At 36.4% G+C, this 16,601-nt stretch overlaps 1 protein-coding gene across 7 annotated transcripts in view; it reads right to left on the bottom strand.

The window, feature by feature from the left end:
* Window positions 1-3,674: 3,674 nt before the first annotated feature.
* Window positions 3,675-16,601, bottom strand: part of LOC103551254 (protein FRA10AC1) — a 33,893-nt gene continuing 20,966 nt past the window's right edge. For 4 of the 7 annotated variants that reach the window (XR_011537328.1, XR_011537327.1, XM_070609428.1 and 1 more), the window contains 3 exons: window positions 12,444-12,482; window positions 6,078-6,156; window positions 3,675-3,844 (listed from right to left, as the gene is read on the bottom strand). Coding sequence is in view for 5 of the 7 variants with exons in the window: in XM_070609428.1 (XP_070465529.1) it covers window positions 3,802-3,844; window positions 6,078-6,156; window positions 12,444-12,482 (161 nt within the window). In the remaining 2 variants the exon portion in view is untranslated. Of the gene's footprint in view, window positions 3,845-6,073; window positions 6,157-12,443; window positions 12,483-16,601 lie in introns of those variants that run through there. The other 3 variants (XM_070609436.1, XM_070609438.1, XM_070609459.1) reach the window with 2 other exon arrangements.

The raw sequence follows: 16,601 nt of genomic DNA, 5'->3' as shown, positions 1-16,601 counted from the left end.
GTCACCACTTCTTTTTTTGCAAGTTCTTGTTAACTGTATTCATTTGCTAGGGCTACTGTAACAGAGCACTACAGACCGGGGGGCTTCAACAACAGAAATTTGTCTTCTCACAGTTCTGGAGGCTGGAGGTCCAAGGCCAAAGTGTTGGCAGGGTTGGTTTCCTGTGAGGCCTCTCTCCCTGGCTTGTAGATGGCCGTCTTCTCCCTGTGTCTTCACATGGCCTTCCCTCTGTGTGTCTGTCCTAATCTCCTCCTCTTACAAGGACACAGTGCTATCGGATTAGTCCTGCTCATATGACCTCATTTCACCTTAATCACCTCTTTAAACACCCTATCTCCAAATAGTCACATTCTGAGGGACTGGGCGTTGGAATTTGAACATACGAATTTGACAGGGGACATTATTAGCCCATAACAGTAATAATTGTGATTCATACCTCAAATCCCTTCCTAAACCAAAAACCTCTCATTAACATATCTGAATGTAAATACAGTACAGAATGTATAATGTATGTAAATATATATAGGAAACAAAGAAAAAGGATGTCAAACATGATTCCATCTGAAATGCTTATCATCCCTTCCCTCTACTTTTCAGCCCTGATAATGGAGTGGTGAAAACCACAGCACTTCTGGCAGCATATAAACTATGTCTTCGTCCTATGCCCTTCCCTCTCCCCAGGTCTGAAATCAATTATTTTACATGTAACTAAGAATATTCTTTTATGTTCACAAGTATTCTTCTCATTGAAAGAATTATGAATTTATAAGACATTACCTGGATAATCCTAATACAAGTTAAATCAGCTAATATTATGCAATATTAAGAAGCATGTGATTTGATTAAGTGAGAACTTTACTATCAAAAGCAATCTGGAAGGACTTCAACAGAGGTTACTTTTAAAAAAATGATTACTAGAACTATCTACCAGACATTCTAAATATTGACTTGTCAAAAGAAACTAAGGACAATCAACTACTTCTACTACATGGGGCATGCCTGAACATCAGGGAAAAGATTTCTTCCTTTACTTATCTATAATCATACAACAAATTAAAAACCAAACCAAATAATGGTAATTATGTCGTAGATTTTCTTGTCAAAAGAGACCTCAATTATAATGAATCTGATGATCTATGAACCTCAAATGTTTTTATACAGGAGATACTGTTCAATTTTAGCAGCCAAGAAATAAACCACCATTTGTTACATTTTACAAGTAATTTAGTACTTAGAGTCACAAGATTGCGACTCTCATATTCGAAGTTAAGGTCCACAAGAAGAAAGACTTTTTGTCTATTTCTGACTGTTTTGCTCATAGCGCTATCCTTGCACCTCAAGCAGTGGCTGGTACAAGGTAGGTGCTCAGTAAATACGAATGAATAATACTTTGAATAAATGTCATAACAGGTATAATGAGTGTTTTTAAGTTAATAAAATATTTTTAGGGAGAAAAAACCTCAATATATACACTCAAATGAGTACTGTCTATTTAAGTGATCACCGTGAGCAAGTGATACATGTGCACTTTATTTCCATTGCTTAAAAGAATTCTGAAACTCCACTTCTAGGATTATTTTAGAACCTGCATGAGAAACTCTCCTTTTAGCCTTATGTAATTTTGGACCCCTAAATATCGGTCAGCTCAAAGAACTCCCCGTCCTCAGTCACTAGAAAGCAAACTGAGGGGTAGAGATGTGCTACCACTGAAGGTGTGCAAAAACAGACGCTTTGCTCAAGTAAGTATACGAAAGCACAGCTGCACACCACTGACAGCACCATAGCCAAGTCTGAGTAGGTATGGTGGTGAATTAATCTTTAAATTCATCATCTTGAGGCCCTTTCAAAGACTCCTTAAAAATATGACTCCCATTATCTGTCTCTGTGTATGAATGGATTAAGTGTTGTGATTATACGTACTGATCTAAACGAACTTTATAAATGAATTTGATGTCCATAAACTATACTTGCAATACCAAATATATAGATCTATTTTAAAAGGATCTTTAGATATTCTTTCTAGTCATCATTTAATTTTGCAGGAATTCTGTTTTCTGATGACCACTAAGAAAATACATATGTGTTATATATCTGTATATCTATTTCTTTTTGCTTGAGGAAGATGAGCCCTGAGCTAACATCTGTGCCAATTTTCCTCTATTATATATGTGGGATACCACCACAGTGTGGCTGACAAGCACTGTAAGTCTGTACCCAGGATCCAAACCCGTGAACCCAGGCAGCCGAAGCGGAGTGTGCTGAACTTAAGCACTACGCCACGGGGCCAGGCCCTGAATATATTTTTATCATAAACATGTTTAGCTACATATATTCTATTATTATATCAGTTTTGCTGCCAGACATTTCAACACTTTCTTCTCAGAAATCACAATTCCTTTTTATTCACAAGTAGTGAGATGAAAAAGACACAATTTCTTTCAATGAGGGGACTTCAGAACAATGTTTATCATTAAAAACAACACTGATTTAGTCTTCTGATGGTTTAGAAATGACGGCATAATTATTTCCTACATAGTTCCTTTGTAGCAACGTCCAGCACAGTGCCTCACATATAATAGAAGCCTGATAAATATTTGCTGAATTAATGAACAACTATTCAATAAAAGAAAAATCTCTGATACTAACCATTTAAAAATAAGACATTAAATTACTTATTTTGCAGTTTAATGCCAATCAGTCCATGTTTAAATGTCATTTAAAATAGTCTATCCTCAACAAAATAACTGGAATGCTATGATCATTTTCTACAGGTCCTCTCTTTTTATTCACAAATCATGCATCGTCTCCTCTATCCATCTCTTTGCTCTTTATAAAAATAGGTCTTACCTTTTTTAAAAAATAAATCATTTTGAAAATTTGATAAAAACTATGGACTCTTTCCCTAAAAAACACACATACTCCAGGAGGTTTACACATAGATTCTAGGAGTGTTCAGATCTCCTGAAGCATATCCACTGACTCTTGGGAGTACGGACCCCAAATTAAGAAGTCACAATTTATAATATATCTCTGCATGTAAGTATACCCATATTTGCATGACGGTATCTGAGACAAGCTCTATGCACACAGTATTATTTAGTTAAATTATCTTACTGCATATTCTCTATTGGAGAGTCAACTTTTGTCAACACATCCACCGTTTTAGACTATTGGGACCTCATTTGGCCCTCTGTGATACTAATTTACTTTATAAGAAATTACCTACACACTGGGAAGTCAAATTTGATTCTAACAAACTCCCTTAAGTGGTAGAGGTGAGAAGGAAGCAAGAGAAAGCAAAAACAAAGAAAAAGAACGGCAGCTAGAAACAGGTGGTAATGGGAAAACAGGTGGTTAAAAGAAAGGTGCCAGGGTATCAAAGGAAAGTAAAGAAGTTGAAGACATACTTAACTACTTTATAATACTTGTGAGACCCAAATGATTCTAGTAATTTAAACTATTGAGGCAAGGGAAGATAAATATGAATCAAAATCAATAATAAAAAAAAAAAACGCTACAAAATACACGAACAATGGAATCTCTGTACAGTGTACTAGCTCCATCCTCTAGGAGCCACAGACGGAACAGAGTTGTAGCTAAGCAATTAAAAAGATATGTTAGGGATGGGGAAAAGTGTCTCCAACAGAACTAAAAAACTTCCAAAGCATCTGACATCCCGAGAGTAGCTAAATTTTTATTTCCAAAGACAAATCACTCAAACTGGAACTTGGAGATAAAACTTTTGTGAAGAGTTTTGAAGTGTACTTTCACATTAAGGAATGCAGGCTTCTCTCTTCCATCTCACAGAAATAAATCTTGAAAATACTCATCAAATTCTTCTTCCCTATTTAAAATAAAAAGTATACATATTGATTAAAATCAATAATTAGAGAAAAAAATTACTAGGAGACACATTATATGATAGTAATAAAAATAAAATACTTTAATTCAACATATTTGCTAATTCTTCTATGTATCAATCTATTTCATAATTCAGCCATCAAATAACTCTTAGCTTCCACAATAATCATAACTATACCCAGACTGATTAAATTTAAAATGTTTTACATATTGGCACCTCTCCCTAAATGTATTTATTAACTAAGATTTTACTTTAAAGTACTTTGTGAAATGCCATCGCTTCTCTTGAATATTTTGGTTGACTTTATAACTCCTCTGTTCATTCTCATTTCAAATTATGGTCTAGTCAAGAAATGAAAGAAGAAGAAACTATTTTAAGGAAAAATACAAGTCTTACTCCTAGGAATAGGGAAAATCTGCTTAGGCTACAGATTTTTATTACTCTGAGAACAGTAAATACGTATTTACAGCAGTAAAGATTATGTCTAAAAAAACAGAACTGTGACAGGAGATACTAAATTATTTTATAATGTGTTAAAATACTCTGAAAATTGTAAAGTACTAAATAAATATTAGTGCTAGGATCCAAAGTGGTATAGTGGAAAGAGCACAGGTTTTCAAGTCAGACAGTGTTTAAGTCCAAGTTCTGTCACTTATGAGCTGGGTGAGCAAGCTACTTAACTTCTCTGGGCATAGTTTCCTTATCTGTAAAATAGAGAACACTGCATCTCCTCAGAGAGCTGCTTTGAGGATTAAATGCATGCACAGTTGCTTTTCTTCCTCCTGGGAACAGGGAATCAAGCTGGACAGTCAAATTCAGTCTACCAGTCTCTTTAGAAAATGTTCTTTTAGATCAGAGAGTCACAACGGGATTCCATCATTCAGTTTTAAATAACTGTGAAGGCATAAAGCCATCACAACCATGTTCAAATTTTTAAAAATTAATTATAGAACAGATAAAGCCGATTTAAGAATTATCTGCAATTTGATAGTCCCCATGCTACAGTCCCTTTTCCCCAGCATGACAGCAAAATGAAGAAGAATTTTAAACATTTTAGTAAGAACTTAAATACATGAAATTAGCTGAATCTCTGTGTGGACTCAGATGTTCACTATTTGATCCCTGTCAAGTTTCTACAAGGTTGCAAAGAGTTTTGGATTATGAAAGCCTTCTTAGGATTTACTCATGTATCTTTATTGCCTAAAAAGGTGAGTTTACTCTAAGACCTATTCTATCATTTTCAGCTATAAAGCTCTTCAAGGGGAAGCTATACGGTTGAAAGTTTAGTCAATAGTTTAACTAGGATAGCATTACTTTATTTACAGCAATAACTTTTTTACAATCTGATCTATTATGACCACACATTAGGGAATTCTTTATTTGGCTGAAAAAAAATAAAGGTTAAGGTCACAGATAAAAAGGAATCTTGTTTAAAAAAACCTCTTTTCAACATACCTGAAAAGCACTGAGATCATATGATTAGCAAGATGTTTTACAATCAGCTTAAATTAGTGAATTATGACTGCTTCAATTATAACTGGTTCTATCATGAACCAATAAGCCTAGGGACTAACAACTTTTGAGCACTTTACTGTATTTCTAGGTATTGTACCAGGTGCTTTCCATTCTTTATTTCACTAAATCTTCAGAATAAATCCTACGTAGTAGGTATTATTTTATCATCTTTTAACAGATGAAGTTCAAGTGGTGAACATCCTAGCATATGACAGGAGCTGGTAACATTCCAGCCCACATCCAGACAGCTCTTCCAACCCACAGAAGAGAACGATGCAGGCACCGAGTTATCGGTCTCTGGGGGCTAAGGTGGGTGTTAGAAGTAAATTTGACACCTGTACATATCTTCAAGGGGCTTCCCTGTGCAGGTGGGCGATACTTATAACATCAGGGATCGGCTGCTCTGGACGCTAGTCAACAGCCTTCTCTGAAGCAATCTAAGCAAAGACCACAAGGTCATCTGTTAAGATGACCTGAGGAAAGATTTACTCACCAAGAGGAAGCCAGACAAGTTCGCTGTTTATGGCCACAAACAATGGCTGAGAATAAACTCTGCTCTTACCAGGCTAGGTGATCCTTGGCATTAAATAGACATTCATGATGCTACGTTTTTTCATTAACTATTACCAAGAATGGCTGTGGCCACAGCTTCCTAAACTGATGAAAAGGGCATGCTTTATCTGTTAACAGTAGGACTTACTGCGACTTTTCATCTGTCTCTGGTACGGGGCCCTTCCAAAGTTCAGATTCTGAAGTACCTTCTTCCTCATCAGAGTTTTCTGTTCATTTAAAAGAGACTTTTTAAAATGTGAGGCTTATATTTTAAAACACACTTTGAGCTACTCAACAACGCACTTACATTAACTTGGATTTCACTGCAGTTTAGCTTTAACTTTTATGGCTCTCTAGAAATTTAATCCACTCTTCCAGACCAATAAATTCTTTTCAAAAACAAATAAATAAGCTGAGACATACCAAAGAGGCTCAGCAAAGAGACCAAGGATTTCAAGTCTCATGGGAAACTTCTCTAAGTTACGCTGAGTTAAAGTAGCAATTTCCATACTAACTCTTATAAAGAAATTACCTCTTCCAATATACTTGTCTTTGATTTAGTTTCTTCTTTTTATTGGTTACACAAAAGACATGCAGTTGAGGTTTTTGTAGAAAGTATATTTACATTAGTATCAAGACCTCAAGAACTGAACTAGCACGTAGGACTGGCTAGTTAAATTATGAAAAAATATTGGTCAGTTTTTCAAATTAATGCTGATTACAGTAATTAGAAGAAGCCCGTTTCCATGAAGAAAATTAGGAGTAAAAATTCTGTAAATCGTAAACCTTTTTTTGAGGAAAATCTGGCAATATAGATCAGTCTAAAATGTACATTCCCCTTGATCAGCAATTTAACTTTTACTTAGAATAAATAAGGACCTCAGATATATGTACAAACATGCTCATTGTATAACAACAACAAAAGAAAACAACCTAACTCCCCATCAATTAGGGATTAAAGGTTGGTTAAACAAATACCATACAACTGTTAAAAAAAATCTTAGTATATCTATACGTATCACCATGGAAAAATGACCATGCTGTATCAACTGTTTAAGGAGTTACAGAAAGTATGCATAGTATAATCCGATTTATGGTTGAAACATTATACATATCTACGTATAGATATATATAGTATTATATATGCATGTATATGTACATATGTATATATGTATTATAAGTTTGTAAAGACCAAACTTAATAGCGATTATACTACCTGTAGGTCCCGGATACTTTACTTTCTACTTTAAGCATTTCCAAATTTTTGGTATTTTAAAAAATGGTCATGTATTACTTTTAAAAATCAGTAAAAACAATAAAGATATTTCTGTTTTAAAAAGTAACAAAATAGATACGCTTCAAATGAATCACCCTATATCAGTCAACTAAAAATTATCAAATACTGAAAAATGTATTATGAGACAATAAAATCATATGCCACAAAATAACTACATTAGCAAGTAATTCCTTTCCAATGACTGTTAATCTAAAAAAGAACTCACGCAAATTTTGCCCATCAATACAGAATGTCCCTTAGTTAAACACAACACAAAAACACAGAAATAAAACAGCATTGATTTGCCACGGTAGTTCTAGCCTTTTACCTGTTGGACTTTGATCCTTGGATGAACATGTGTGTCTGAACTTTGGTCCTAACTGAATCTATTCTGGCACAAATTCTAACAAAAATGACCAGAAAAGGGGGGAGGGGTGTTGTATTTCTAATGATCTACATACAAAGATGATAAAGTTATAAAGACCTTGGGAACAAGATTCCTGCTCAAGGATAGCCAGCACTGCAACTGCCAGTGTCCCAAAGTGAATGTGTGAGGAGAAAAAATAACAGTCTTCTACTCTTATTTTTATGAAACCTCAATAATCATGAGACAAATAAACCACAGAAAAACTAACTAGTCCTAATAAAGTTATCACTGTTGCGTTACCCTGTTAATGATGTCAGAGAATAAAACCTACAAGGCCTTTGAAAGTGGGTAACTAATTTCAAAACGCCTTACAATCACCTGTTCTCTAGTTTCCTCTCAAGAGTACTCCTCACATGCCAGCTTTCCTACACCAGTTTTCTGATACCAGACAACCTAGTTTTACTAAAAAATATACAATCAGTTTAGAGTAACATTACAAAATAACTCTTTTTGAAAGAGCACATTTTGAAAAAGTGGCCAAATATCCTTAGAGAATCAAATCTACAAGATTGGACCCACATGACTTTTAAGGTCCTTTACAACCCTATAAATCTATAATTCCCAGTTCCCTGAGGGGGACTGTAACTACAAATCATTCCTATAATGGCCACAACCTGCCAGATGTGGGAGGGGTGTTACTAAGGAAATAACTAGAAGAACGGGCAATACGAAACAATGTTCCTGCATCAGAGTCCAATCTATGCAGTAATTATTGGCAAGTGGGGATCTGAACTAAAGTGCTGACTCTGTGTCAGAAGGGAATCTTGGAGGTTTTTAATCCAGCCTTAATCCAATGACTGGATCTCTTGTTGCAACACTTCCCATAACAAGCAATTGTCCAATCTACACTTAAACACCTCACTACTTCCTGAAGCAGCCTGTTCCTCCATGTCTCTCTTTAGATAGTTCTAATTGACACGTTTTTCCTTGTATTAAGGCAAAAATCTGTCACTGGACAATGTTCATCCATAGAATCTAGTTCTGCCAACCAGTCACCAAAAATAAGTATCCTATATAGCAGCAGTCTTGCAAATATCTACAGTTTCCATGTCTATCTTCTTACCCTTTCCCTCCCCAGCCCTCCACTTTTCTCCACGCTAAACATCTACAGTTCCTTCAACCTTCTTCCTATGACACAATTTCAAGTTTTGTCAACATCTTGGTTGTCCTACTCTTGACCTGCTTTAAGTTTTCAACGTTAGAAAGTGATGCAAATTGCATACAATTTTCCCTATATACTTTGAATAATGAAAGCAGGTCTATCACCTTGGTTTTTCTGCATATTATATAACACCTAAATAGCTTGGCCTACTGAAGGAGTGGCAAGTCTCCAATTACAATAACAAATGGACAGGTCAGACTTTTACAGACTTAACTTTTGATCTGACCAATTCTAGAGAACAAAGAATTTGTTTAATGTCTGGTATTTTTCTTTTCTCTGACATAACAACAATACCTACAGGTTATCAAGAACTTTGTGTCAGACACATGCTTACCATGTGTTTAACACATACATCATCTCATTTGACTCTAACAAATGATCCAACAAAGTCTCTTTATACCCATTTTACAGATAGAACTGAGACACAGACAGATCAAATCATTTGATGTGGATTTGTATAATGTATCTTTCAAAATTGGAGGATAAAGAGTGGACTTACATTTGATTCACTGATGAACAGTCATTGATGACATAGGTAAAAGGACATAGACTTGGGATTTATAAACCTGTGCTTAATCCTACCTCTGCCATTAACCAACTATTTGACCTTAGTTAATTTATGTAAATTCTCTGGGTCTTGGTCCTCTTGCCTGCAAAATGGGATATTATATGTCTATTATTAAGATTAAATGAGGTAACACAAACCATTTGCCATCATGGCCAACAGAGTAGACAATCACTAAACACAAGTTAAAATTCTTTTTCCTCATAGAAATTGGGTTTTTCTTCATGGATTTCGTTTTAATAATCCATGTGTTAAATGGGGGTAAAAATGTAACTAAATATCATCCAAGTGGAAACAAGAGAAAGAAGAGGAAAATTTGAGTTCCGAAATTGCCCAGACCATCTGAAACAGATCACCGACCAGGGAGAGGATGTCTGGGTTTGGCATACCATAACAAGGTACTTGTCTCCTACTCAATATGGTAGATGGTTTTCTGGTTGCCAAACGAATAGCAGGTCACCTTGAGGTGGATAATTTGTTTCTTCAAGAACCAAATTAAGCCAGAGGTTCTTCAGGTTCGGTACAGTGTTCTTCCCTCCCAACTACTAGAAGTCTGACCCAGCTGGGGAGAGGTAAAGAGATTTAGGGCTATTTCTAAGAGACGGGAGAGGCTCAAGAAGGCTGCAGGGAGGACAGTGGGAGGGAGAAGGAAGGAAGGAGAAATGAAAGAACGAATACAAATGAGTAAGTCAAGACCTTTCCCCAAAAGATTTTTTAAAAATGAAAAATTGGAATTGGAAAAGGGTAAGCAATGCTTTTTCTACATTAAATAGGCCCTCATACCTCTCATTGCAATGTATTGCTGGAAATAGGTAAAAAATAAAATTTCCCATTTTAATCCGTGTATGCTTTTTATTTACTACTTCATCCTCAGAGAGCATGAGACTATCAGTCTCATTCCTGGTCATGTTCTAGAAACTGTCATTACACTTCACCTAATTTAGGAGAAGGAGCTACTGATAAATTAGGATTCACATGGGAGAAAAGAAGTGTCAGTGCTTTAGGACACTTCAGATATGCTGAAAAAAAAATTAGTATGAACAAAATAATTTTAAGGAATATGTTGTATTCCTAAACTAGAGAAACGCCTCCACTGACACCTTTCTCTCCATTAAATTTTTTTTTCTTTTTTCTCCTCAAAGCCCCCCAGTACATAGTTGCATATTTTTAGTTGTGGGTCCTTCTAGTTGTGGCATGTGGGACGCTGCCTCAGCATGGCTTGATGAGTGGTGTCATGTCTGCGCCCAGGATCCGAACCAGCGAAACCCTGGGCTGTCGAAGCAGAGTGCAGGAACTTAACCACTCGGCCACGGGGCTGGCCCCTCCATTAAATTTTTAAACAGTAAATATCTTAAAATTTCTATTTTTCCCAGTGCGAGATTTTTGATTACTGTACATTTAAAAATTCTCCTTAAGAATTGTACTAAAATGCTAATAATGTTTATATTTGAATGGTGGGATTTGGAGGAATTACTAAATTTTTTCCTGAGTTTACCATAGTAAATATATATTACTTTAAAATGAGAAAAAAAAATTTAATTCTTAAGTTTATGAATTTCCAAGTAAGCCTAGAAATCTCAAACTTCTAAATGTCTACAAGATAAGTCCAGCTGTTATAACATGAATTAGATATGCTATTGAATTACACTTCATTGTTAGGCTCTAAGCCTACTGCAAGGTCTTTAAGAAGTTCAACACAGTATTACTGCTGAGATGTAAGGCTACTGTTCATATATCAAAAACGGATGCCCCCTTTTATGAACCCACAGGAGGTTTTGCTCTTAAAACTCTGCCCAGAAAAAGCTGAACACCCTGCGAGTTCTCTTTATTATCATATGGGTACTACTAATCATTCTACTGGTGGTTTCCTTCTTTGGTTTGGTTGTTAGGAAAAACAGTGACAAATCTGTGATCTACCTTTGTAATTATGCAGGACTTTTTGGTAAACATTTGTCTGTATTAATTTTACCTCTAGCTTTACTTTGCTATTCTATCTTATTTTTCCAATACTCTGATTTCACCTTTAGAAAAATATTTTGGGCCAGCCCCATGGCCTAGTGGCTAAGCTCAGCGTGCTCCACTTCGGCAGCCCAGGTTCAGTTCCTGGGTGTGGACCTACACCACCCATTGGTGGCCACGCTGTGGCAGCAACTCACATACAAAATAGAGGAGAATGGCACAGATGCTAGCTCAGGGTGAATCTTCCTCAAACTAAAAGAGGGAAATAGCACAGATGTTAGCTCAGGGTGAATCTTCCTCAGCAAAAAAATTAAAAAATCTTATTTTATTGTATATATTTTCCTAAGTCACTGTGAATACTTTTTGGAATGTTGCAGGAAAAAGGTAATAAAATTTCTGGGGCTGGCCCCATGACCAAGTGGTTAAGTTCGCCCGCTCCACTTCAGCCACCCAGGGTTTCACCGGTTCAGATTCTGGGTAAGGACCTAGCACAACTCATCAGGCCATGCTGAGGTGCCATCCCACATACCACAGCTAAAAACATACAACTGTGTTCCAGGGGGCTTTGGGGAAAAGAAGGAAAAATAAAAAATCTAAAAAAAATTGTAGAAAATATTCAATGAAATCCAATCTTGTTTGATCCAATCTGGTGAAAACCATAGGACTTACGAAAAAACTAAGCAGGGGCAACCAGTTGCCAACATTTTGCTTTCCATGTACAACCCATGCACTTGATTTGATCAATCAAAATCACCAAATGACACACATAACTCAGTCTTGTGCAATATAAGCAGCATTTTTTAAATCTTAATCCACCTCCCCAATTCTTTTTCTATTCCAAGCTTATCCCTACGTTTCTCTTCCTTCATATTCTATAATATGAAATCCAGTGTAATTACTGAAAAAAAAATTTATCCTCTTCTATACTTAAAATAGGAAACTTTTAAATGTTCTAAATTGGGGAGGAAATCACACACTTTTGGTCTTATTTCTATGATTTTCCTCATGTGGTACAAAAACAAAAAATAATTTACATCAGAGCAATCACAATTCATGGGAAACCCAAACTTCGAATAACTTGAACCTATATATTTTCATTAAATAAAGAAAATACTTGATACTTACGGTTTAAGGAATTTTCTGATTTCTTTGAGGATGAATGTCCTGAAAACGAAACAGTATTGTTTTGTTAAATCAACGTGCAGTGGTGCAACAGCTTTGGCTGTAACCAGAATTCTTCCCAACAGTCTAGTTTACTTTATAGTCTTACAGAAAAGCATGTCACTGTCTTCTAATCTTTTGTGTTCCTTAGACTAATCTAATTAAAATGTTCAGTTCTTTCAGGCAAGGGTATTTTACGCTCTTGTATAGCCTGGAATACCCAGCACAAAGCTAAAAAAATAATGAACACTTGTAAAAAAAAACTCTCATGTTGCTAAAAACTCCCAAAACTTCATAGATGAGCTGCACTATAATCAATATTCTATCTATAAAGATGTTCAACATCTGAACACAGTTTATGAATAAATACTTGCTTTTCACAATAACTTTTCAAAGATCCTATACAGGTGAGAATTAATTCTCAGTAACTGAAAACCACACAAAAAATTATGTCATAAAATAAACATCTTTAGTTCTACAATGAGGTTATCCAGTGAAGAAAATAGAAAAAGTACTGAAGATCTATTAACATAATTTTAAAAACTCATCACTATTCAGAGTCTCCTGTAATAAGACCTCAGGGGAAATATTTCTGAAGGCTGCTAAATCAAAAAATGACAGATAACGGGGCTGACCCCGTGGTCGAGTGGTTAAGTTCACGTGCTCCGCTGCAGGCGGCCCAGTGTTTCGTTGGTTCGAATCCTGTGCACAGACATGGCACTGCTCATCAAACCACGCTGAGGCAGCGTCCCACATGCCACAACTAGAAGGACCCACAACGAAGAATATACAACTATGTACTGGGGGGGTTTGGGGAGAAAAAGGAAAAAAAATAAAATCTTAAAAAAACAAAAAGATAGATAACATAGAGAGTAACAATTCCTCTAATCTCCCTGGATAGCGGGTCTCATTAGCCAAAGCTGTCATATGAATGGCCCCTTTAAGGCCAGACAAAGAGGGTGTGAGAACTACAGGGTAAAGCTCCAAAGAAGGCAGCAACAGCTTTATGTTATTATTTCTCCACTCTTCATTTCCTAGTCATCAGAGAGACCACAGAAAACACAGCTAAGCTTCTGGCGGCAAAATAAATGTATTTTGTCATCTCTGTCATATGAGGAACCTGATACCCACTTCCAAACGTCTAAAGGTAAACAGGAGGTTAGGCTTACTCTGGAGGCCAAGGGGCGTAACTGGAACCAAAGGGAAGAAGTTGCAGGTTTGTGCTAAATGCAAGGGAAATCTGCTAGCAATTACACCCATCTAAAATGTAAAGGAATGTTTTGGATGGTAGTGGGTCCCTTCTCCCTAGAGGTGTTAAAGCAAAAGCAGAAGAAGTACAGAATACACAGCAGTGCGTCTCAAACTTTATTGTGCATATGAATCATCCTGTGAACTTAAAAGTGCAATTGTAATTCAGGAGATCTGCAAAGGTCTGCGATTGTGCATTTCTAACAAGCTGCCAAATGATGACAATGCCAGAGGACCATACTTTGAAAAGCAAAATCATAGAATGTCTTTTCAATCATGACTCCAGGGCTGAACTCTGATGTTCCTTTCAACATTGAGAAACTAGTTGATTTCACTGATTGACTCACTCATCATTTATGGGATGCCTACTATGTGGAATAAGCACTATGCTTAGGAATTGGAGATAAAGAATTAAACAAGTCACACGGTCCCTTTCTTAACAGAAAATAAACAAGTTATTCCACGGGTGATATGTACTGCTAAAGGAGAAGTGCAGGGTGCTATTGGAATGTGTAACAGGGACCTAACTTTGCCTGGAGGAGTCGGGTGAAGGGTGTCAGGAAAGGCCTCCCCAAGGAACTGAGCTAGGGGCTGAGGTGGTGGTGAGAGGGGAAAGATCTTGAACTTCGTGCCAAGACAGTCTACCCAAATACCTTGTTCTGCTCATACCTGCGAAAACAGACTGGTCCTCAAAGTCAAGCTACTCATCTTCCTTTCTTACATTTTCTCTCTATCCATTTGTTCAGCCATCTAGCCATCCTATTATCCACCCATCCATCCACTTATTTAACATTCTGTATGAGAGTAACCTGAAGCCATGCGAGTAGATGAGATCATACAGGGAGAAGAGAGAGAAAGGAGAGAAGTTTTATAAGAGCCGTGAGCAACTCCAAGACCTAAGGGTAAGACTGAGAAGAAACTATAGTCAAAAGAGGCTGAGGAGAGGCCAGAAAGATAAAAAGAAAATCAAGAGAGTAGATTGTTTTGAGAAAGTGTGTCAACAGTCCAAATGCAGCTGAGATATTAAGCATTTATTAATTAGTACTCAAGTTTGGGCCAAATTAAGGTGGTCTGGCAAGAGTATCACATCAAGATCAACCTAATTCCAGATGATCCCAGATAAGAAGACATTAAAGAGTTCAACACAGTTTTCCTAAAAGTGTGCTAACATGTTGTCATTTTCTGCTTTATACCACAGAAGCTGGGGAAAAAACTATATTCTGCACTCTCTGCTATCAAAGGTGCTCTGAATAAACAAGAAACAGATGTCTCAATTTCACTTCACTTTGGTTTTTCTATCTCTGAAGTGGCCCTGAAACACTCTTCAAAGTCTTCCATTTTCTCATTCTTTATTATTTGTGCTTAACATGTGCTAGTGTGGTGCTGGGGATCCAGCACTGAACACAGCAGATGGAATCCCTGCCCTCCTTAGGCTTTTATGCAGTTGTCATATGTATAATGAAGGAAAAGTTCCAGGGCTGTGACAGCATTATAAACGGGAGTCCTAATTTAGATTCGTGGTCGGGGATGGAGTCGGGAAAGGATCCCTGAGGACGTTAACATTCAAGCTTAGACCTGAAGGATGCGTTAGGATGGGACGGGGGTTTTAGGAAGCGAGGAGGCAGCATCTATGTAGTTCCTAAATGGAAATAAGTTTGGCATTTCTAGAAACTGAAGGGTTATGTGGGTGGACTGTGAAAGTGAGGTGGAGAAGGGTGAGAAAAGCCTTGAATGCCAGATCATATAGAGACTCTGAGCTTCGTCCAGATTTTGGTTAGATCCCAAGAACAACAGGAAATCATTGGTTTATGGAGAATGGATTAAAGGGAGGGGAAGGGGGATGACAAGACAGTGGCAGAACCATATGGAGAATACAGCAGTAGCTGAGATGAGAAAACAGCATGGTTTGAACTAGGGTGGAGAGAATTTGAGAAATATATATTCTTGGAGTAAAACTGATAGAACTTCGTGACAAATTAAACATAAATAATGAGAAAAAAGAAAGCATCAAGGATAACTTCCAGATTTCTGATATTAGTTTTTAGGCTGACCGAGGTGTCATCTACTGAAATATGTAACACTAAGGAAAAACATTTATAAGGAAGATTACGTGTACATAAATGTATAATGTGAGGGGTCCAACCTCACCCCTCATCCCCAGTATCCAGCTACCTAATTATCTATTTTGAAGGTACTGAATAAACTTTTACAAGGTAAGGATTAGTTCTTCTTTAATTTGGAATATGCAATGATTAACACGGTATCATCCTATGATATGAATGCAACAATATTATATAACACAATAATGAATGCAACAAAATTCTCAAACATGATACATTAAATATTTTACTAACACTTGAGGATAAATAAAAATTTTTAAAAACAAGTTAGATTTTCACTTATTAATTAAAATTTACTTTGGAGTTGGGAAATGATTAAGATAGAGACAACAAGGCATTCGGTTTCATATTCCAGTTCTCAATAAATAATAGAATAACAGTATTTCCCTCTCATCATTTATCAATTATACCAAGTCTAAAACTTGATGATACTATATGCTTCAATATATTATGATATGCAAGAAGAAAAAAATGCATGTAAGAATGTAACATAGCTAATGACCTTCATAGCTGCAGCAAGGGAGCCCTCTCCTGTCTAAGCATTATGTTAGCATTGGCCTAAATCTAATTCAAGCTACTATTACCTACCTAATATAAGTCTGATTCACATTCAGTTATAGCCAAGTTGACCCTACTTTACTATGGATTGAAAAAGCAACTAGCAGTAAACTTCATAATAGCTAACTATGTGCCAAGTACTACGCAAACTGCCCACATGCATCACCTCATTTCAACTTCTGAACAATCCTATGAA

This window comes from Equus przewalskii, chromosome 1 (assembly GCF_037783145.1).
Source record: "Equus przewalskii isolate Varuska chromosome 1, EquPr2, whole genome shotgun sequence".
Taxonomy (NCBI): domain Eukaryota; kingdom Metazoa; phylum Chordata; class Mammalia; order Perissodactyla; family Equidae; genus Equus; species Equus przewalskii.
The sequence above is the reverse complement of the archived record's forward strand: the minus strand, read 5'-3'. Positions and strand labels throughout refer to the sequence as shown.